Source organism: Felis catus, chromosome D1, assembly GCF_018350175.1.
Source record: "Felis catus isolate Fca126 chromosome D1, F.catus_Fca126_mat1.0, whole genome shotgun sequence".
NCBI classification, from domain to species: Eukaryota; Metazoa; Chordata; class Mammalia; order Carnivora; family Felidae; genus Felis; species Felis catus.
The window spans coordinates 101,379,225-101,403,641 of NC_058377.1; the positions used below are offsets into that span (position 1 = coordinate 101,379,225).

Here is a 24,417-nt window from a genome sequence, read left to right on the forward strand (position 1 = left end):
CTTCTCTACTCAGGTGGTCCCCTATCACCAAACCTTAGTGAACATGTAAGACTCAGCCTAGGATCTCCTTTGCTTTGGGTATCATTGTCAAAAATCACGGCCAAAACATGGTTCATGAGGCATAAAAGTCAATCCTGTTTTGGTATAAGAAAAGATATGTGTATGATACATAATATATATGTATGTATATATATTTATTTATAAGATATATATATGTATATATACATATATATATATATATATGTATGTATGTATAAGACATACAGATACCTATATATCAGTGATATCAAGTGTTCATAGGGTGAGAGACTAATGGGAACAATATACTAAAAGACTCCTTGGTATGGGAGGAGGTGATAATAATGAAAAAACAGATTAACAACATATCCATGCATTATAGTAATTCAATTGCAACTCTACCTCCTCTTAGCTCTCGCAAAAATTGAGAAAAATTCTGTGACATAAATTCTATTTAAGTTTTTCAATACATGTAAATGATCTTACCAGAATAATCATAGTAATATTACAACTGAGACGAGACATAAGATACCCTCAAGTCCATCTCCCCACATTTCTACAGGATAAAAGTACCATAAATATCATTGTGGAAAACCTACACTTCCTTTCAAAAACACACACTAAGGTATGGCAATGTTGCACTGCCTCTTTCTAATAGCTATGAGGCCAGGGATGGCGAGGGATCACTCTGTAAGGCAATTTGTAAATGTCTTTCTCCAGCACCTTGTCCATTACATTATCCCATGCTGCACTTTTGGACTTTGGAATTATTTACCAGGGTAATAAAATGTAAGTCCTAATGAATGTCACAAGTCACCTAAATGAATGTAATCATATTTATCTTGTGTATTTCTAAGTTCTTAAGATTAATTATCATAATAGACAAGTACTGTTTCTTGTTGGGATGGTATTCTTAATATCTATTTATTGACACATTAATCAAGAGTCAAAATGATTACAATCTCCATTTATTTGTTACTGTGCGTTAATGAGGCAATACAAACTTGATCATTTCAGATAATTTAATTGAGTACTTTGCGACGATAACTTTTCTTTAAAGGAAGAGAGCACAACTTTCTACATGATATGAGCAAACAAACAAACAAAAACTCTCAGAAAAGTGTTTGTAGGTGGACAGAAGTAGTTATGGGGATACCTGGGGGCTCTGTAGACTTGACATTCACCCTCACTCTGAGACTCTGTCATGTAGATGCTTGCTGTCACTAGGCAGCCACCCAAAGAGGTAGAAGGTTGGTGTCTTCTTTAACAAGGATTATGTCTCCTTTACATGTGGCAGTGGTTCAGTTTGAAGTGGAAAAAGATTTAGAGAAAGTATCTTCATCAAATGCATTTTTCATTCACTTAAAAAATTAATATAGATTATAAAGTTGAGTGTGACCAATTCTCCGTGAAGGGGATACAGAGTATTGCATGATCTGATGCTAATAATTATAAAATAATAGAGTAGTATTATTAACTTGGAAGGAAACAAAATGATATTTACTACCATCCTGTTAGTTTTCTTCATGAAGCAACAGACAGTATGCATGGGTGGTTATGAGAGTCAGCAAAGATTAGAGATACCTCATGCATAAAATTTGGTTCTGAAAACAACTCCCTTGTATGAGATATTTAATTCAGATAAAACTTTTCAAGTATGCCTGACGTGTAGGAAATACTTAGTAAGTTGTAGCTACTGTTGTATTTGGGTGAAAAATCCAGGTCTAGTCTAACATAAGACTCAACATCGGAGTGTGACTTTCGGGGGCAAGAGTTTATCTAGTCTCTAGCTAGAGCCTCATTGGCACCTGGAACAGTGCTTTCCCAAATGGAGCCAATCAATCATATATGGAATGGATGTTCTCTCTAGTTTCCTTTCTATTATAACTATTACTCTATTGTACTTGTATAAGTACTTGTACTCTTAAAAATCATTAGAATCAATATCAACAATTGTGCTAATTCATTAGACTATGTTTCAACCCGTAATTTGATTTTTTTGTTGACTAAAACATTTATTTCTACTTTCCAAAATATGTATTTAACAACACCAAATCCTACCTGTGAAAGAGGAGTGATTTCCCAAGGACAGCATGGATAGAAGAACCTGAAGAGTTTATAACAGAATTATCACATAGGCACCAATTCCCTGTGGTTTAATTAATTTAGCAGCAAATCATTCAGACTATTTACAGTCAGTGTCTTACGCTTTTGCAAATCCTGACTAAGCTCATTGAGGACATGATTTTGGCCCATGCCCCAGTATCAACAGGGAATCAAATCTCTTGAGAATCATAAAGCAATGGGATTCCTCATTTATTTTACATTATGCTTGAATGTCCTACTATTTCTTGACTGGGGGAATAATAGGTTCTCTTGTCTACAACCTGTCAGGTAGAACGGTGCCTGGCGCACACAGAAAGTTTTGGAGTCTGGAATGTCATTGGAAGATCAATCAACTTAGGTTGATCTTGGACTCATTATTTACTCATTCCGAGCCTTGTGCTTTACCTTGTTACTAGGATTAATACTCCATAGCTATTATGTACTGTGGGAATGTTATGGATATACACATGATATAGATGTGCTGGGGTTCTCCCTTTGTCACCCTCTCCCACCCTGACCCACTGCCTTTTCTTCTCTACCTTCCTTTGTCCCTCTGGAGTTGAACCCTGATGGATCACATCTGTAGAGCTCCTTTGGTGTCCAGTGTCAGCTGAGTTTGGCCACTGGGAGGAACCAGTGGAGGGAAAAGAAGGAGAAAGAGAAAAGTCACTCAATTTATTTCTCCTTGTCTCCCCGATTCACAACAAAGGTGCTCGAGTGGCTGCGTCCTTCCAAGCTAAACTCCTGCTGAGCTGTGTATTGGGAAAGACAGCGGCCAGAACTTGCTTCCTGCCTCTGGATCCCCTTGGGTCTGAGGTTTGTAGACATCGCCTGGACACTGCTTTCTGCAGCTAGCCTCCAGATATTTCTTCAACTTCTCTGATCGATTTCTGTAACTTTGCCTGTATTCTGTGTCCGTTCTTTAAATTCTCTTCAGGTAATCAGTCCTGAGTGAAATGTTGTTTTATGCCATGTCCCTAACCCAGGTCAGAGCAAGACACAATAGTTATTCAATAATGTGGCAGTGGAAGTAATAGCAGTTATAATGATTGTTCATTTTGCTAAAAATTTGGGCTATAGCTAGGTTTAGAAGATTCTGGCCTGGCGCTTAAAAGGACCCTCTTTGTGTATCATGACTCAACTGAGGACTATGCATATGAGTCAGATATTATCATTACTAGCATTGTTGCAGGTTGACTTGGATTTGAAAATGTGGCTTAGACTTGCTTTTCTGTTCCTTTCCTCTGAATTGAAGTCACCCAGACACATAGGCATAGCCCTGGTGCTCTCCTTCCCTTTCCAGAGCCATGGCCAGTCAGCACGTCTGATTGAGATGAGACATGTTCATGAACCACATAGAGAATTGGATGCCTTGTATTGTTGGCCAGGCAGAGGCAAGGATCCTTTCCATAATCCCACTAATCTGTACTCACCCTACTTAGATAAGCATGTGGGGGATGTAGTGAATGGAATCCAAAATGTCTTTAAAACTTTGTCCCCCAGAGTCACTTAGAAACCTCTGCCTCAGCCTTTGTTACCATAACTGGTACATCTTTTCATCTCTTCATACATTCCAGAAGCCTCTGGGTCATCCCTGACTATGCTCTCTTAGTATCACTCTCTCCCAGAGCCAAATACCATTTTCATGACTTTTCAAACAATGTCTACTTTTTATTTTGATGATTTAAAAATTTGATTTACTTCATAAAATATATTGAGTGAATGCTATATTGCCTCTGACGGTAGGTAAGGCTCAAATGTTTTGTCAAAAGATGCTTTCCCCGCCTCCGCAGAACCAAGTTTGACCTCTCCCTTCAACATGCTCTTAGCAATCTGCCCCCTTCTTTGTCTAACACACTCTGCTTAATTGCCTGCCATATCTCTTTTGCCACGAGTACATAGTAAACCCCTACAGGCAAGAACTGAGATCCCCGCAGGTAGCACAGGCCCTGGGATATGATCGTTTATCAATGGATACTTGGTGAACAATTTCAGAAGTGTGCAATGTGTACTTCATCCTATGAATACACAACTCTTGCTTCTCCCCTCTCTGGTAACTTCCGGTTTTATCAAGCACACTTCCTTCTCCCTCAAAAATGAAAACTGTAGGGAGACGAAGTGGTGTAAGTGACTCATTTGTTTAAGAAACCGCAGAAAAGACATCAGAATGGGGGTATCTAATTACAGGTGATAAGCATGGAGTACTTACTATGTGCCAGGTATTAGGCTTACCACTATACACACGTTAGTTCAGTTATTCCTCACACAACTCTTGGGTCATTACAATACTATTAGCTTCATTTTACAGGTGGGAAACCGAGGCAAGGAGAGCTTAAATAAGTTTCCCTGGTAGATGCAAAGAATAAATTGTGAGCCTGGGATTAAAACAAGCCAACTGACAGTCCTTGATATCATGTTATGTATAGTTTAGCAAAGAAATGTGACAAGCTTACACCATGCTAGACATTCTCGAAGATTCGTGGCATTCATTCATTCATTCATTCATCCATCTATCCATCCACAGGGTTAAAACCATTCAGGGAAAGCCTTGTATTTACCATTGTGCTGTCGATGTAGAGAGGATAAGCGAAAGTCAAAGATTTGGGTCCTTAAAGAGTTTCTGCTTCATGGTGGGAGGGATGACACAAGCATATGTAAAGTTTCCCAATCAGGTTTCCATTTGTTAAGAATTCCTGAAGATCATGTTAGTAAGTAGCATAGAGTAGAGCTGGCACTCAAATAGCCATAATGCAATGGGCATAACAATAGTGTATTAGCACAATACAAATTTATTGAGAACCATCTATATTCAAGGTCTGGGGAATAGGCTGGCTTTAACATAATGAGCAAAAGCAGACATGGACCTTGCCTTCTGGAGCTGACACTCAGGGGATGAGACAGTCATGAATCAAAGTTACTTAGAAAACACAGTTTAATTCATGGTTGGATAAAGGTAAAAACAGATGGAAAAAAAAATTGTAAGTGCAAAATAAATTGTTATAAAATATATCTAAGTATGTGTATTCACAATGAAATATGAAACTCGGGAATTTGAAGGACTTAGGGCCTGAAAGTAAAGAAGGTAAAAAAAAATATACAATAGGCATCAACCAACCCAAAACAAGGAAAATACTGCTGGTAGTCTATGAATATCAGGCAAAAGCACTTTTAGATTTTAATCACCAGAGTTGTGATAAAAAATTAAAAAATGATAAAAGGAATAATACTAGTTCTTTACAGGACATGAGATAATAAAATAGGAAAAAAACTGGGGTGCCGGGGTGGCTCAGTTGGTTAAGCTTCCGACTTTGGCTCAGGTCATGATCTCACCCGTGTGGGTTCAAGCCCTGCCTTGGGCTCTGTGTTGACAGCTTAGAGCCTGGAGCCTGCTTCAGATTCTGTCTCCCCCTCTCTCTGCTCCTCCCCTGTTCGCACTCTGTCTCTCTCAAAAATAAATAAACATAATTTTTTTTTAAGTTAACAAAATAGGAAAAAATTACAAAGGGAAATAAAACCACAAGCATCTCTCTCAGTTTTTGTATATGAAGCAATCAAACATTTGTAAGGTACGGAATACCTTAAAAATAAATAAATCAATAACTAGATTGGCCTGGACTTCATAGAGCTGTGTTCTGCCCAACCAATCTATTCAGAGAGGAATTTCAACAAAATTGACTTTCAAAACTTGTAGTCTCGGGAGCAAAGGCCAATGATGAGAAGTAGGGTGCCATGAAATGGATGGACATGCATATTGTCCAGCACAAAATGGACCGCCTATAATTACTGAAGAGGAAAAATTATAACACCCCTCTTTTGTTGCTATTTTCTCTGTGAACTCTTAAATCTGGATACGGCGCATTCAGACTTGGGAATTGGACCAGTTTGGGCAAGAAAGAAAAGATGACCAAGGCATGCATCACTGATGACAAATTGAAACATATGTTAAGACACAGTAAGGAAGATATATGATGGCAAGTACCAGAATACAAGAGTGGACACAGATCTAATACCAACTATGAATAACTTTTTTCTTGCTCTTCTCATAGCCACCAGCATTGGCTCAATGAAGTTGGTATCCTGTGCCTTCTGAGAAAATAGTGAACATAAACTCGAGACAATAAAGTATTTCTATACATTTTAATGGTATCTTCTGTCAGAGATCCCTCAAGAAAATTCCTGAATTTCAAACTTTCAGATGAGAGGTGATAAAACTATCTTTATAAAAATAGTTTGTGTTGACGAAGGCTTTGACAGGTTGGTCCCACAGGAGAGAGCCATGAAACAAACTGATACAAATATGAAAAATTCATACATGACAGAATTTTTACTAAAATCTTTTTGTAATTATTTTTTTTAAGTTTAGGAGTACCTGGATAGCTCAACAGGTTAAGCGTCAGACTTCGGCTCGGGTCACGATCTCATGGTTTGTGAGTTCAAGCCCCGTGTCCAGCTCTGTGCTGACAGCTCAGAGCCTGGAACCTGCTTCAGATTCGGTGTCTTCCTGTCTCTCTGCCTCACCCCCACTTGTGCTTTGTCACTCTTTGTCTCTGAAAAATGAATAAATGTTAAAAATTTTTTTTAATTTTTTTCCAACGTTTTTTATTTATTTTGGGGACAGAGAGAGACAGAGCATGAACGGGGGAGGGCCAGAGAGAGAGGGAGACACAGAATCGGAAACAGGCTCCAGGCTCTGAGCCATCAGCCCAGAGCCCGACGCGGGGGCTCGAACTCACGGACCATGAGATCGTGACCTGGCTGAAGTCGGACGCTTAACTGACTGCGCCACCCAGGCGCCCAAATTTTTTTAAATAAAAAATAAAACAAATTACAAATTTTTAAGTTTGTTTATTTTGAGAAAGAGACATGAGTCGGGGAAGGGGCAAGGAGAGAGGGAGAGAGAGAATCCCAAGCAGGCTCTGGGCTTTCAGCCCAGATGGGGAGCAGGATCACATGAAGCCATGAGATCATGACCAAGAGTTAGACAAGGGACACCTAAGTGGCTCAGTTGTTAAGTGCCCAACTTTGTCTCAGGTCATGATCTCATGGTTTGTGAGTTTGAGTCCCATGTCAGGCTCTGTGCCAACAGCTTGGAGCCTGAAGCCTGCTTTGGATTCTGTGTCTCCCTCTCTCTGCCCCTTCCCTGCTCATACTCTGTCTCTCTCCTTCAAAAATAAAAAAAAATAAAAATAAAAAAACATTAAAGAAATAAATAATTTTAAAAAAGACTTGGACACTTAATTGAGCCACTCAGACACCCCTGTACTAAAATCTTAATCAGAGCCATATGGAGTGTTTAAAAGTTGGAAAAATTAATTATTTTCATAAAATGACAATAATAATTATATTGCAACATTTGTAATACCATGAAAAATAAAGGCTTAAATATGCAAAAGTAAAACTTTAAAGAATTGAAAGAAAATATGAAAATATCTTTATAATAGGAAAGAATTGTTTAGGCAAAACATACAAAGCACAGCCATAAAGAGAAGATCAACATTTGAACTATGTTATGTAGTTCTATACCACCAAATATCTCATGCATAAAAGGGAAATACAAGCTACAAACAGGTTGAAGTATTTGCATTGCATATATCATCAAAAGGCTAGTATCTACTACTGAATACATAAGGAGCTATTGCAAATGTACAAAATAAAGATAAAATAACCCAGCTGAAAAATGAACAAAGAATATAGACATACAACTGAAAGAAAACTTTTCCATTAGTATCAAAGCACTTAAAAACACTCCGCTTCACTTGTAATGACAACACAAAAGCTTAAAGAAGAAATTAGAATCCATTTTACACCCATCAAATTGGAAAACATTTTGAAAGTCTGACAGTATATAGGAATTGACAAGCATATGGAGTGAAGACCAGATTCACACACTGTTTTTCAGACAGCACTAAGTAGAGCAATTTGGCAATATCTACTAAATGTAAAGATACTCTTTTATGACCCAGAAATTACTCTCTTGCAACTTTACATGGAGGAACTCTTGAACTCGTCCACATTCAGAATTTCAGAGCAAAATGGTTTTCTAGATTTTCATATTACCAAGGAACAGGAAAAATGTATTCCCCCATCAATAAGAGAACAGATAGATAGACTGTGGTATATTTATATACTGATGTGGACTTTACCAGTGACAGTTCATGCTCCATGAATCAGCATGGATGAATCTAACAAGATTCAGTGAAAACAGAATAATTTGCAGTAGGATAGCGTGACTTCATTTATAACAAATTTTAAATCTGCCAAATAATATTATATAGTTTTATGGACACACTAACACCAGCAAATAATAGAACTCTACATAGGGATGAGAAACACTAAACTCACATGAGATGTTAGTGCAGGAAATGGAGAGAGGAATGGAATCAGGCGGGGAGGGCTCTGTTTGAGAATAGCTGAGTTTGGGAAATATTTGAAGGAAAACTGGCACGTATGAAGCCTTAATGATTAGGTCACTTGCACAGGTGGTCTTTATAATATTTCCTATTTTTTGATGTATGTTGGAAATAGTTTGTGATAAAAAAGAAATACAAGTGAAACCACAAAACCAGTTTTATGATGAGGGTGGATATTGATTTAAAAAAAAACAAACCTTCTAAGGAAAATACGCCATTCCATCAAAGCCTTAAGACTAAGGATTCCACGGGACCAGTATTGTCATTCTAAATATTGTTTAGAGTAATAATCAGAGATACATAAGATCTTCTTTGTTATATGATTACTGTAAAGAGCAAAAGAAAAAATAAACCCTCTCACCTACTATAGTTGGGAAGTTTCTGCTTATTAGTTTGGAAATTAATAAGCACTATAAAAATCAAACATATGGGCATTGACATAACATAATTTGATAGTTCTGTCTTTTATAACTTTGTATCACTATGAGTATTATGCATGGAAACCTCTGTTATTTATTGAATGTATAAACCAATAATAATGCCTTCTGGTTTTGTCTTTGAATTTATAGGGTTTGTTGTTTTTTTTTAATTTACTCAGATGGAACTATAAATACTAGCAAATAGTTTGACACTTTCAAGATCCAGATGTGAACAATAAAAGTCGAAAAGTAATCAATGACACAAGGTGATTTGTTAATCTTAAATGCTCATTTATTGGTGAGACAATAAGATATATTACATACCTGCGAACAAATTGTCTATTTAATAAGTAATTTCTCTTGGACAACTTTCCTGATTGCTTGTTTAACATCTTTGTTCCGCAGGCTATAGATCAAAGGGTTTAGCATAGGGCTCACAAAGATATAAAAAACTGCGACAATTTTCCCCTGTTCTACAGATGCCTCGGAAGGGGGTCGCAGGTGCATGCAGAATAGCGTCCCATAAAAGATGGTGACAGCCGTCAAGTGGGACCCACAGGTGGAGAAGGCCTTGCGCCTCCCCTCTGCAGAACGGATGCGCAGAATCGTCGTGAAAATGAAAATGTAGGAGATGAGAATGATGGCAAGAGAGCATGTGAGATTGAAACCAGCCACCACAAACATGGCAGTTTCTTTGACATACGTATCCGAGCAGGCAAGGACTATGAGAGGTGGGTCCGCACAGTAGAAGTGGTTGATTTCATTGGGTCCACAGAAGGAGAGGTGAAGCATCAGGATGGTCTGTGCCAGGCCATTTGCAAAACCGTAAATATAGGGCGTAGCAACAAGAGAGAGGCAGACACATCTGGACATCTTGCTACCGTACAGCAAGGGGTTGCAGATCGCCACGTAGCGGTCGTAAGCCATCACCGTCAGCATATAATAATCCGTGATCACCAGGGCAATGAAAAAGTGGAACTGTAGAAGGCAACCAAGGAAGGAAATGGCTTTTCTCTTGGATAAGAAATGAACCAGCATCTGCGGAGCGACACTGGTAGCGTAACAGAGATCCACAAAGGAGAGATGGCTGAGGAAGAAGTACATGGGCGTGTGAAGTTTTGAGTCACTTCGGATTAACAAAATCATGCTCACGTTGCCAACTACTGTGATAAGGTAGATGACCAGGAAGACCACAAAAAGGACAGGCTGCAACTCGGCTCGATCTGTCAGTCCCAGGAGGATAAACTCAGTCACTGCTGTGTAGTTTGTCTGTAACATTGTGTGTGCTCGGCTTCAAATGGGGACTGAAAGAAAGCAAACAGAGATGCATGTCTTTGGTCAAGCATCTGTTACCCCCATCATGTCATCTGATAGTTCTAGTCTGAGCTTGTAAGTTTCATGTACAGTAAAGAAATAGCCTAGTAAGCCCGCAGTTGACAGTTTAAACATCTACATTAGTAGAGAGCTCCTTTTATAAAGGCAGTCATATTCTAAATGCTTTTCTTCAAGTCTCTTCGTGTTGACAAGACTTAATCTTCTCTGCAAGACGTATTACATTTGTTCACTTACAATTTCCTTAAACGTTGCTGTTTTGGGACATTGAAATCCATTGTTTGTCAATATAGTTTTGATGTGGTATATAAATCATCACCTTTTTTTTTGCAGCTAGAGGGAATGACGCATATCCTTATAGAACTAGCTTTTGTCCTCTTGCCTCCCCGAACTCAAGATCTTTTCAAGCAGTTTGTTCCCTCATGCTGCAATTCATGTCCTTTCCCTAGGGTCTTCTCTACTCAGGTGGTCCCCTATCACCAAACCTTAGTGAACATGTAAGACTCAGCCTAGGATCTCCTTTGCTTTGGGTGTCATTATCAAAAATCAGGGCCAAAACTTGGTTCATGAGGCATAAAGTCAATCATGTTTTTGATATAAAAAAGGATACATGTATAATATGCAAACCATATATATATATATGTATATATATATATATGTATATGTATAAAATATACACATACATATATCATTGATATCAAGTGTTTATTGGGTGAAAGATTAGATAAAGCAATAGGATTAAAAGTCCCCCTGGTATCCAGGAGGAGACAATAATGAAAAAAAAAAAGTTAACATATCCATGCCTTATAATAATTTTATGGTAACTCTACCTCATTTTAACTTTCACATAAAATAAGAAAAATTATGTAACATAAATTCTGATTAGGGTTTTCAAGACATGTGAATGATCCTAGTAGAATAGTAATCATAGCAATCATACAACTGAGACAAGACTTAAGTTACCCTCAAGTGTATCTCCCCTTTCTGCATTTATGGAGGGTACTTTTATGTACCATAAATACCATCTTGTAAAAACCAGTAGCTTCCTTCAATAACACACACACAGGTATGACAGCATGTTATATTGCCTTTTACTAATAGCTACGCATCCAAGAATGGGCAGGAATCATTTTCTAAGGCACTTTGTAAATGCCTTTCCAATAATCTTGCCCATTGCATTATCCCACTCTGCACATGTGGACTTTGGTCATATTGACCAGGGTATTAAAATCCAAGACAAATCACCTAAATCAATGTAATCATAAATATTTTTACATTTCTAAGTTTGTAAAATCAGAGCAGTTATTATAAAAGTCAAATATTCTTTCATGCTGGGATGGTGTTTTTAATAAATATCTATTAACATATAAATCAAGCATCAAAATAATTATCTCTTTGTTTCTGTGGGTTAATGATGCAGTGTAACCTTGAACATGTCTGATTATTTAACTGACACTATACAACGATAACTTTTCTTTAAAGAAATAGATCACAACACCCTACATAGTTAGAACAGAGAAAACTCAGACAGAAGTATTTGTAGGGAGACAGAAGTGGCTCTGGGGTACCTGAGGCTCTGTACTTTTGACATTCACCCTCACCCTGAGGTTCTGGTCATGTAGATTTCTGGTGGTACTACCCATTCATCTAAAGAATCTACAAGGTTGATGTTTATTTTAAGAAGAGTGATGTCTCCTGATATGTGGTCATAATTTAGTCTGAAGTGGGAAAAGATTTAGGAAGGCATCTTCATGAAATGCATTTTGATTAACTTTCATGTGGATTATAAACCTGGGAGTGGCTGTTTTTTTATGAAGGGGTGTAGAGCATTGTACAATAAGATGCTTGTAATTATAACGAGTAGCATTTCTAACTTGGAAGGAACCAGAAAGTATTTAATGCCACTACCTAATTTTCTTCATTAAGTAAGAGACAGTATACTGGGTTAGATTTTGAAAGTCATCAAAATGAACAGATCCTAGGAGGCCGCAGACCACCTGGCAGGAAAGCCACATCCCCCAATTCCTAGCCATGGGGCATGACCAAGTTCCTCATCTTTCTGTGTCTAATTTCCTCATGTGTAAAATTTGGTTCAAGGAGCAACTCCCTCATATGAGGGATTTAAATTACTGCAAAACTTTTAAAATATGTCTTACATAGAGGAAACACTTAAGAAGTTGTAGCTACTGTTGTATGAGGTGAAAAATCCAGGTCTGGTCTAACATAAGACTCAACTTCAAGTGTGACTTTCAGGGACAAGAGTTTATCTAATCTCTAGCTAGAGCCTCAGTGGCACCTGGAAGAGTGCTTTCCCAAATGGAGCCAATCAATCATTATATATGGAATGGATGTTCTCTCCGGTCTAGTAACTATTATTTTGTTGTATACGTATAAATATTTGTACTCTTAGAAAATCATTAACTCGATAACAACAGTTTTGCTAACTCGTCAGCATATGTTTCAGCCCATAACTTGATTTTTTGTTGACTAAAATACTTATCTCTACATTCCAAAATATATTTTGACAACGCCAAATCCTACCTGTGAAAGAAGAGTGATTTCCCAAGGCCAGCACAGATAGGAGGTTATAAACTGTTATAGGTTTATAAACTGTTTGGGTTCTTCTAGCCTGAAGAGTTTATAACAGAATTGTCATACAGGCACCAAATCCCTATGGTTTAATTATCTCTAGCAGCAAATCATTCAGATAATGTGCAGTCACTAACTTATGTTTTTGCAAATCCTGACTAAGCTCACTGAGGACATGATTTTGGCCCATGCCCCAATATCAACAGGGAATCAAATCTCTCGAGAATCATAAAGCAATGGGATTCCTCATTTATTTTACATTATGCTTGAATGTCTTACTATTTCTTGACTGGGGGAATAATAGGTTCTCTTGTCTACAACCTGTCAGGTAGAACGGTGCCTGGCGCACACAGAAAGTTTTGGAGTCTGGAATGTCATTGGAAGATCAATCAACTTAGGTTGATCTTGGACTCATTATTTACTTATTCCAAGCCTTGTGCTTTATCTTGTTACTAGGATTAATACTCCATAGCCATTATGTACTGTGGGAATGTTATGGATATACACATGATATAGATGTGCTGGGGTTCTCCCTTTGTCACCCTCTCCCACCCTGACCCACTGCCTTTTCTTCTCTACCTTCCTTTGTCCCTCTGGAGTTGAACCCTGATGGATCACATCCGTAGAGTTCCTTTGGTGTCCAGTGTCAGCTGAGTTTGGCCACTGGGAGGAACCAGTGGAGGGAAAAGAGGGAGAAAGAGAAAAGTCACTCAATTTATTTCTCCTTGTCTCCCCGATTCACAACAAAGGTGCTCGAGTGGCTGCATCCTTCCAAGCTAAACTCCTGCTGAGCTGTGTGTTGGGAAAGAAACTGGTTGGGATTTGCTTCCTGCTTCTAGATCCCCTCAAGTCTGGTGGTTGTAGTCATTGCCTGGTCGTTTTAGAACAAGGAGTGGACACTCCTTTCTGAAGTTAGCCTCCAGATGATTCAACTTCTTTGATCAATTTCCATAACTTTGCCTGTATTCTGTGTCTTTTCTTTAAATTCCCTTCAGGCAAACAATCTGAGTGAAATGTTGTTTTATGCGATGTCCCTAATCCAGGTCAGAGCAGCACACAGTAGTTATTCAATAATGTGGCAGTGGAAGTAGTAGCAGTAATAATGATTATTCATTTTGTTAAAGATTGGGGATATATCTGGGTTTAGAAGGTTCTGACATGGAGGTTAAAAGGACCATTGAGGTACCCTCCCTCTGGATCCTGACTCAACTGAGGACTATGCATATGAGTCAGATATTATCATTACTAGCATTATGACAGGTCAACTTGGATTTGAAAATGTGGCTTAGACTTGCTTTTCTGTTCCTTTCCTCTGAATTGAAGTCACGCAGATAGAGTAGCACATAGGCATAGCTCTGGTGCTCTCCTTCTCTTTCCAGAGCCATGACCAGTCAGCACGTCTGACTGAGATGAGACATGTTCATGAACCACATAGAGAATTGGATGTCTCGTATTGTTGGCCAGGCAACAGCAAGAATCTTTTTCCATAATCCCACTAATCTGTACTCACCCTACTTAGATAAGCATGTGGGGGATGTAGTGAATGGAATCCAAAACGTCCTTTAAAACCTTGTCCCCCAGAGTCACCTCTGCCTCATCCCTTGTTACCATAATTGGCACACCCTTTCATCTCTTCATGCATTCCAGAAGCCTCTGTTATCAATGATTACATGTTCTCATCCCCATTCCCTCTGAATATTATTATATCCTTGACTTTGAAATACTCTGAGTCAAACTTTCCTAAATTGAGAAGAAGGGGAAGGAGGAGAAAAAGAAGGGAAAAACAATCGGAATCGTAGGCATCCAAAGAAACTCCAAAGAGGTTTGCAAAGTTGCTTTAAAACTATTGGAAGATCCTTTTTTAAAAAATAATATGTAATGTTAAAATTAATTTCTTTAATAAAAATTTCAAATTTGGACAAATGCTATGAATGGGAAGTACACGACAGGAAAAAGCAAGTCATGGCTCTGACCACTTTTTGATCCCATTAAACACTATCAATCTAGTACTGGACCCAATCCTTTTGCCTGGAAAGTATAAAGGTTTTTGGTGCTCCTCTTAGTTCAGTCTTCTCCATAAGAAACCTGTGTGTGTGTGTGTGTGTGTGTGTGTGTGTGTGTGTGTATTTATAATTTTCAAGAATGTCTGAAGCATAATTACCCATAAACATTCATTATTAGCCTTAACAAGTCCATATGGGCTGAAATGTTCTCAGAGAAATATCTAAGCAAATAATATTTTACTTGCATCCTAGCTCTGTGTTCATAGGAAAAAAATATTCAATTTTTCTGAGTGTCAGGACTTCCAGCTTAAGAAATAAATGATATCTGCATCACAGAAATATTGCAAATGTCAAATGTTCTTTGCCTGTTTGTGGTAATGAAGATGGATATTTATTTTAAAATGCTTAGCACACTAGTGACTTGTATTCCTCATAAATACTCAAGAGATGAGAGTATCTTCCACACTATCTGAGTCTCAAATGTGTTGTAGGTGCAGATAACATAAAGTAAATGTGAAAATGTAACTTTAATAATTCCCTGTAATTGTCTACCTCTTCCTCTGGAGACAATTACAGTGAGCAGAGATGGGGGAAAACAAGATACAGTGTGTTTTTTATGGTGAATCTGCTACAAAACCAGTTAATTATATCTGCCCAGATGAATTTAAGAAAATGCAGACATAATTTCAACGATCAAAGCATGTATACAGAGTGTACAATGTGGAAGTTGATGGTCAAAACATATTCAAGGTCTCAGCAATAGGTCAGTTGATTGGTAAGCAATTCAAATTTCCACAATGAATACAATGTATCACCTTAAGGGAGGAAAAACAATATCTTAACTAAACATGAAAACATAATTTCTTTCTACTAGCATATTTCATGAAAGATTTGATGATAGCATGGATTTAATACTGTGTTGTAAAGTATAAGAGATAATTATAATATATTCAAGCTTTGACCCATCGCAACAGATCAACTAGGCAGAAAAGCACTTTCAGAATGACAAGGAGTATATATAGGGTTTGTTGTTGCTTATTTTTTTTTCACCTAGCAGGATTTTTGACCCACCTGACGAGTAAAGTTCTTTTATTTACTCTTCACATGTTCATGGCAACTGGTAAATAAATATTTTGCATGTTTCTCTCTTATATTTTCAGAAGAAAATTTAATGACAAAATATCTATCTTTAGTTGTCATGTTACCTGAATCCTTGTGTCAGATATAATTCCATAGCATGTAGACTTGTGAAGTATGATTTTCTTTTCAAAAGCAACTTTGGACTTAGAGCCATCAAAATGTTAGTAACTCTTTGGTTGCTCTTTCTCTTTAGGGAAAGGCCCAGTCCTTCATATTTTAATGATTTCCCCCATTTTATGACTTATGAGGCCTCTTATCACTGGTGAAAAGAGGCTTTGATCTGCATCCGTTATGTTTGTGCTTCTCTTTGGCCTTCTTTGGCTTCCGATCTACATGGTTGCTCTGCTGTCCTCTACCAGGACAAGTGCATCTTGTAGTCCTTAATTTCTCTTGGCTGGACACAGCCTGCTAATCTTCCCTACTGACCCAGCTGTACCTTGGCTCTTCAGGGGACTACAGCCCCTCCTGTAACCTAAATCTGCCCCTTAGACTCTTGTAGACATGACCTGGGAATGCTCCTGTGTAGTACTCAGCCTCGCTGATGCAACACATCTCAGGTTCCCACCTTTGTGTGATATTTTCACATTCCCCTACAAGGAGATGAAGGAAATTTGGAAATTTGGGGATAGCCCATACCCCCATGGAAACCAAAGAAACTGTTGGAACATTAAGTCAAGTCCAAGGAGCACTATTGAAGTTAGGTGGGCCCACAGTCTACTTTGCCTTGGCTGCCTGACAAGTTGATTCAAGGTCAAAGCCCACAGCAAGGAGAGCCAGTCTCAGAGTTATTTCCTAAGGCCTTAAATCATCTTTTTCTTTTTTTTTTATTCACTCATTAGTATGCCTATGCCAAAGTACCAGGCTTTGGGCTCTTTACTTTCTCTTTGTCATAATCTACATTTTTATGTCAAGCACTAATGGTAGATGGACTTCAGATGAGGAAAATTTGGCTCAATCGTATAAAAGATAAAATACTATTATTTTTTCTTATTTATAATGGTATTATTATGAACCTGGCTCAGAAGTACTAGGAATTTACTCTGATTTCAAATTATAATGTAAATAAAATTCAAAGAAGAAATATTATATGAGCAGGAATCATAAACTAAACCTACTGTTGTATAAGCAGTCCATGCCAACAAGTCTACTTGAACTAGTTTCATTCAAACTAACCTCTCAATTAGATCTGAGAGTCTAAAAACTCACTCCCTGCAACTTGCTATTTAATTCACGGGAAGAAATGATCTTAGGTTGATCCTAGTGAACATGAGACAAGCTGCTGTTTACATGGAACACCACTAAGTCACAACGCTCCTCCTAGCATCACTGCTTAGGTATTCATTCAGTACCTCTCCACTAAACATCAACTGTGCACCCAAAATATTGTATGGATCTGTTCCAGAGATGTCAAGTGAAATCGACATTAATTCTGTCCTCAGAGCACTGACAATCTTGTAAAAGAAATAGAAAGGTTACAAAAGTAGTAAGTACAAGAGAGACAGGGAAAACCACCAGTGGCATTCACAAGGGGAAACAACTATTCCAGCTGAGGATACGATGAGCAGAGGCACGACAAAGACCTTTTCATTACAAAGAATGCAATACCTTATTACCTACCCTAGGAGAAATCTCAGTATCAAAATTGGTACCATGTGTTCTTGCATTTAATGAAAGATACCGCATTCATTTAATGATTAACCCATAAATGAGGATCTGATCCATTGAGAAGTGACTTTTGTAAAGACCTCCAGAGGGAATCCTAATGATGTCCCCTAGGTGATTTCCTGATGAATGCTTCAGAGAGGAGTCATCCAGAGTTAGTCATCCAAGTATGAATCCTCCTACCTTGGGGACCTTCCAGGAGGCTAGGAAATCACTATCCCTCCACAGGCAAGTCTGACAATCAAGAACTCCTAATATTGTTTGATATCTTAGTATCTCCTCTTTTGAACATAAAATGGAACTAGCAGGGATTATAAAAATTGACACATTAAGAGAAAACCATAGGCAGGCAGACTCCGACTCTTTTTGACAAAGACAGCAGGTGACTGGTAATGTGTTAAGAGGCCAGGCCTTGCAACCATCTCGAAATTGGTTACAGATCCATTTCATAATACAGCTAAGATTTAGAATAGACTTACACACCAAGCTTCAGCCAGTTCTTGGAATTCAAAAAGTCCGTACCTCACCCTTCCCTCTTAACCTTTCCTCCTCCAAGACTAGAGACTTAGACATTCGCACAAGAAAATGTACTTTCACTCCATACAACTGTAATTATTTCCTATACTTTTTATTAAGAGAAAATTTTTAAAGGATTTAGGTAAATGAGTGTAAGGTTAAGGGTGAGAAAGAAAAACATAAATGTGAACACCTCCCCTTATTCACTTGAAGGAGCTTCTCATAGATTTACTCAATTCAAGCTTGCACTGAAATATGATGGCATTGTTGCGACCAAAATGATCAAAACAGATTTAAATTGTTTTGTTCAAGGGGAATATACTTTTCTTTACTGTGTTATATATATAACACATGTTATTAAGTGAACTCTATGCCCAACATGGGACTGGAACTCATGACCCCAAGATCAAGAGTCACATGCTCTACCAACTGAGTCATACAGGAATTCCTTCTTTACTGTGTTTCTGTCCCTTTCCAACACTGCAATGGATTTTATTGACTTTTGAGCTAAAAGATCCCATTTAACCAAAGTTATCAGAAAAGATTCATTAGGGATTGAAGGGTTTTTTTGTTTGTTTGTCCCCCGTCCCCATATTGTTCATAGACCTTTAATTCCTACCTAAGCTAAGCATAATTGTGGTTCTTTTTGGCAAATCTGTTATTTGAACTGTAATGATTTTATACATTTAGTTATTCTCTTCTTTTGGATTACTCTCACTCCTCTCATTTTCTCACTAATCTTTCTATTGGAATGAGAGCACTGAATGACAGAGGAAGAAGGGTCTCTTAACAGCATGGAATGCACCCATCTGGTGGAGACCCATGGCATTGTGGGCTATGCTATGTGACGTGTGACTGAAAAAGTCTTAGATGCCATTCAACAAAATCTGTGCTGGCAGTTTTTGAACACTGAACACTTTAGTGAGAATATGAACACATGAGTTCTCTTCTACTCCTTCACTTCAGTTTATACTTTGGATTATAACTATACCAAATTTACTTCCACAGTAAGTGTTTCTCCACATGTATCCAAGAAAGAAAACCCTTGACCTTATGCAGTAAATAACAGAATGGTGTGATCATTAATAATAAGGCTTACCTCTTTTTCCTTCTATTTATGAATGCAAGAAAACTTGAGTTAGGCTCATGGAGACTCTTGGTAAGATTATCTCTTTTCAAGGTTCTAAAAAACCAACAGAATACTACTAGAGCTAAAGTCAGAGGAAGGGGTATTTCCTTCTTCAAACTCATGGGGAAAATTTTTATGTGCATGATGATGGCAAGTTCTATACTTAGGGAAACTTTGTGGTGATACATCAGGATCTTCTCTAAGGAGAAAGTATAAACCAGCAGAGGGTAAAAACATGTGATAAAACCTCTTTTATTTGGTTTAAACAGATCATAACAACTGTCTCACTCAGTGCTTCAACCCTAGCTGTACATTAAAATCATGTGGAAAGTTTATTAAAAAATATGCCAATGTGTATACCTCACCTGAGCTGAGCTGTGATCCCAGTATCAATGCTCTCAAATATTCCCCATCTGAATGTAACATGAAGCCAGAGTTGATAATCACTGATTGAAGTGTTATATTTGTGAATATATCATTGTTATAAGCAATAGAGTTATTCTTCAAAATGTATAAACTTTTAATATCCTCCTGGCTTTAAAAATTAAAGGCAAGTTATGTTTTCTGTCCTGAGTCAACTTCCAACTCTTTCTAACAGTCCAACCTGCAAATTTTAATCATCAATTAAAAAGGTTTTGGGTCAGATGCCATTATCACTAGTTTGTGTTATAAAAACAAATCAGATATGGTAGCTAGAATTTTTGTAGCAACTCAGTCTACACTGGTACATCACAGAGGTGAGACATCTACACATCATGAAAAATCAGCGGATGTGAGTTGGCAAACTTACTTCATTGATTCATCCGTTTGTTCAACTAATGGTTATTGTATCAAATGATGTCGGTATTGGCCCAGGTTCTAGGGATATGGCAAAAAATAAAGTTCTTGCCCTCCTGTGGCTAACATTTTAATAGAGGACAGATAAAAAATATGTAATAATTATTTATGTAAATAAATAATCATTTCAGAAGTGATAAATGAGGAAAAATAGATCATGGTCCATGATTAAAGAGCTATTTGGAGCAGAACTTAACTTCAGAGATCTAAATGAGATGATGCCATGAGTGACTCAAAGGCCTGGTAGAAGAAATTTCAAGGCAGAGGGATGAGCATATGCAAAGGTCCTGAGATAGGATTGTGCTCAAGATGTTTAAAAAAAAAAAACACTAGAAGGACAATGTGGCAAAAGAAAAAGGACTAGAGAGAGATTTTTATCTTAGGCCTAACTGACAGCAGAGAAAATGCTGACAAGCTGTTTTAAGATTCCATGCATAATCTTTGGAAGGTATAGCAGATAAGACTTCCTGATAGTTTAGATCTAAGGTACGAAATCAAAGGCATGAGATAAAATGAAATATGAACATGACATATATAATATAAAATAATCATAGATATTGGGATATTATGAGATAAAAAGAGACCATGAGATCAAAAGGGATATTAGGTGAGGAAACAACCCAGACTCTGAGTGGCTGGTTTGAAAGGAGATGAGATGGAAAAGACACCAAGAAACCTACGTTGCTGTAAGAGAATAAGGAAGAAATGAGGAAGAAACTGAACATCAATACATACACAACAGGCTCTCAAGAGTATATTCTACTCCAATTACAGAAGTTTTGCCCTTGTTGACAACAATACAACCAGTCTACAGAGCATCACCCCGTCTCCTGATTTCCTGATGAAGCTTTATGTCGTGATCAGACAATGGCAGTAGCCATGTTGGAGCACCAGTGGTTGTGATAACATAGCCTAATGAGCTAAGTCGAATTCTGTATGTGCTAGCTGTGAGGTAAGAGTGGCAAAGCAGTCAGCATGGCAGGTGCATGGACTTCAAATATATTGTCCATTTCACCACCAACCACCTCAAGGCACCTGCTGCACTTCTTCCAACACTGGGGCAACTAACAACCTATTTACACCTCTCTTTCCAAACCTGACTTTGTTTTAGTGCCCATTTACTTTGTTTAGTCTTGAAATGAATGCAATTTATTTCTGGATTTATATCTGAAAAATTATTCTCTTATCAGAGAATATGACGATGGACAAACTTCCTCAACAAAATGGCACTGAGGCAACTGAGTTTATCCTGCTAGGACTCACAAGCCAACCAGGGCTGCAGCCCATCCTTTTTGTGGTGTTTCTCCTGATTTACCTCAGCTCTCTGACAGAGAACGTTGGATTCATTGCATTAATCAGGTTCACTCCACGGGCTGCAAAACGCCATGTACTTTTTCCTCACCCATTTACATGCGTGGATATTTTGTATTCTACTAACGTCGCACCTCAGAAGCTTGGTAATTTTCTATCAGAGAAGAAAACCATTTCCTACATGGGGTGTCTGACCCAATGTTTTGCTTTTGTGATTCTGCTCCTTATGGAGTATCACATGCTGGGTACCATGGCCTCTGACAGGTACGTGGCCCTCTGCCATCCCCTACACTACAACAGCAGAATGTCCAGGCCCCTTTGCATCTGCCTTGTCACTGCCCCCTACCTCTGGGTACTATGGTGGGCACAATGCAGGTACTATTGACCTCTCGCTTATCCTTTTATGGACACAACATCATCAACCATTTCTACTGTGCTGACCCACCCCTCCTGATGCTCACAGGATCAGACACTTACAGAAAGCAGACGGCTCTATTTGTGTGTGGAGATTAACCTCACCGTTCCATCCTTATATCCTACTCATCATCCTTATCTCCTACACTTTCATTTTCACCACCATCATGAGGATCCCTTCCAGCAAAGGCCAGTGCAAAGCCTTCTCCACCCGTGGCTCCCACCTGATCGCTGTCGCCATGTTTTTGGGGTCCCTATTCTGCATGTATCTGAGAACAGCCCCTGAGCAGTCTGTTGAACAAAGGAAAATTGTGGCAGTGGTTTGTATCTTTGTGAGTCTCATGCTGAATCTATTTATCTACAGCCTGAGGAACAAAGATGTGAAGCAGGCTTTGAGAACAGGGTTTCGGAGGAGCTTTGGCCCAATGGAGAAAAGGTGTATTTTGACAGTCTCCCAATGAAAAAAACAAAAACGTGTCAAAAACAATGAAAAAGCAACCCCTGTTGGTTGTACCTGAGTGCAATTCTCTGGAGTAACACTAACAGGGATTATATATGCACAGCTTCTGACCAGGTGAGAATCCTAATGGCAGCCATGAGAAGGACAGTTGTTTGGAGATGATGACAGGTGGGAAACACAGCAGCGGAAGTCAGCTGCTTATAATTAAGCAGGGTCCCCTGTTTAGTCTCACTCAAGAACTCCCTTCGCCTTGATCAGTCTGCAGACAAGTCCTTCCTTTCAGCTCATAGGTCCACAATATTGACCATCACTGAGCTATTCTTAGTAGCAAAGTGCAGGGCTTTGCAGTATGTTTCCTGAATATGCAAATAATTTACATTCACTTGATATACTACATAGTTTCCTTTAATGAAAGCTGATTATCTTCTCAAAAAAGGCTGAAAACTCTAATTCTGCATATTTGTTTCAATACGTTCGTTTTTGGTACATTCTTATGTCTACTTATCCAGAGTAGAAAACCATCTGTGCTTTATTATTTTCACAAAGAATCTGATAGTTGACATGTTAATTAACCAACACATTTGTTTCAATAGTTTTCCTTAATCAAAGCAGATACCTATAGGAATAGGCGAAACCCATTCTGGACATAGAAATTTCATGGCCTCCATTAGAGGCTTTTATGATTCTGTTCCTACCTTATTGACAATTACTTGCTCTGTGATTCTGCATATTACCTTGCTGTTCCGTTCATGTCTACCCATAAACTATTTTTAAAATAGCAGCTATTCTAAGAGTGGAAATTTGGACTTAGTATTTTGCAACTAACTCGTAGCACAGCCATATTCCTGATTGCTTGATACTTTTTGAACTTGGGCTTTACTCAAGTGAATTAATATAGCGTACCATTGATATGACACATTTAATACATCTTTTCCTTTTAATATTTCAGCAGTTTTTATTTTTCTGTCTTTAGGAAAATCTTTCTCCACGTAAGTTTCAGCTTCTGATCGGTTATTACATGAAGATAAGTTTCTACAGTTTTAATCTTATTTCTTTCTTTCCTTTTGGACGTAGCGACGTGTACCGTCGCCACCACCAAATGGGTGCTCAAGTTTTCCTTTCTCCTCAAAAGCGTTGTGAGTGCCATTTCATTGTGTGTATGTGTGAATACAGTAGATATAAAACCATCACAGAGAACATTGATGCATCAGATACAATTTCTTGGAACCGAAATCTGTTTTACTTCATCTCCATGACACGGTACTTCTAGCTGTTGTGATGATGATGTTACAGCGCAAGAATTCTTCATTTGGTGGAATTTCTTTGGGTTGATAGAGTTTTGAAACATTACTATGAAAATTCTCTCAAAATATCTTTTTAGCCCTTCAGCGCATTCTTACAATTGGAATAGCTGGATAAAAGTGGACAAACATCTTTAATACTCCTGAAAACCTAACGTTAAATTGAGTTCCAGAACACTGTGAATTGTTATTTTTCCTGACACTAACAATGTATAGAAGTACTAGTCCTTTAGAACTCTCTTAACTGACATTCAAGAGTATCCTTTTTTTAATGTTTTTGTTTTGTTTTGTGTTTTGTTTTGTTTTTGAGACAGGGAGCACAAGCAGGGGAGAGGCAAAGAGAGAGAGGGAGACAGAGAATCTGAAGCAGGCTGCAGGCTCCAAGCTCTCAGCACAGAGCCCAGCAGGGCTTCAACCCACGAACTGTGAGATCATGACCTGAGCCAAATTTGGATGCTTAATTGACTGAGCCACCCAGGCGCGCCCCCACAAATGAGTATCTTAGTTCATGTTTTCATTACCAAACTTGTTACTCATCCATTTTTAGCATGTTTAAATTTATCAAAGTTCCATTCATAGCTTGCAGCATTTATTTATGTGTTGGGGTTAGTGATTCAACTGATTTCTAGGAACTTATCAAACCTTAACACTTTACCACTTTATTCTCTTTGTGGCAAAATCTTTGCCCAATTATTGAGTGCTACCTTTTTATTTTTTTAACTTTATTTATTTATTTTGAGAGAGAGGGAGAGATAATGTGAGCGGGAGAG

At 38.1% G+C, this 24,417-nt stretch overlaps 1 protein-coding gene and 2 pseudogenes across 1 annotated transcript; 2 read left to right on the plus strand and 1 right to left on the minus strand.

Moving 5' to 3' along the window:
* LOC111556683 overlaps nt 1-24,417 on the plus strand; it is a 51,454-nt pseudogene that overhangs the window by 10,445 nt on the left and 16,592 nt on the right.
* Nucleotides 9,293-10,254, minus strand: LOC101084348 (olfactory receptor 1030-like). The gene has a single exon (XM_011279811.4). It carries the CDS (start codon nt 10,229-10,231, stop codon nt 9,293-9,295), a length of 939 nt encoding a protein of 312 aa, XP_011278113.3. The 5' UTR covers nt 10,232-10,254.
* LOC123380606 lies at nt 13,322-23,976 on the plus strand (annotated as a pseudogene).

Bases quoted from the DNA above. Each gene is read 5' to 3' on its own strand.
- LOC101084348 (XM_011279811.4), bottom strand. From the start codon at position 10,231: ATGTTACAGACAAACTACACAGCAGTGACTGAGTTTATCCTCCTGGGA.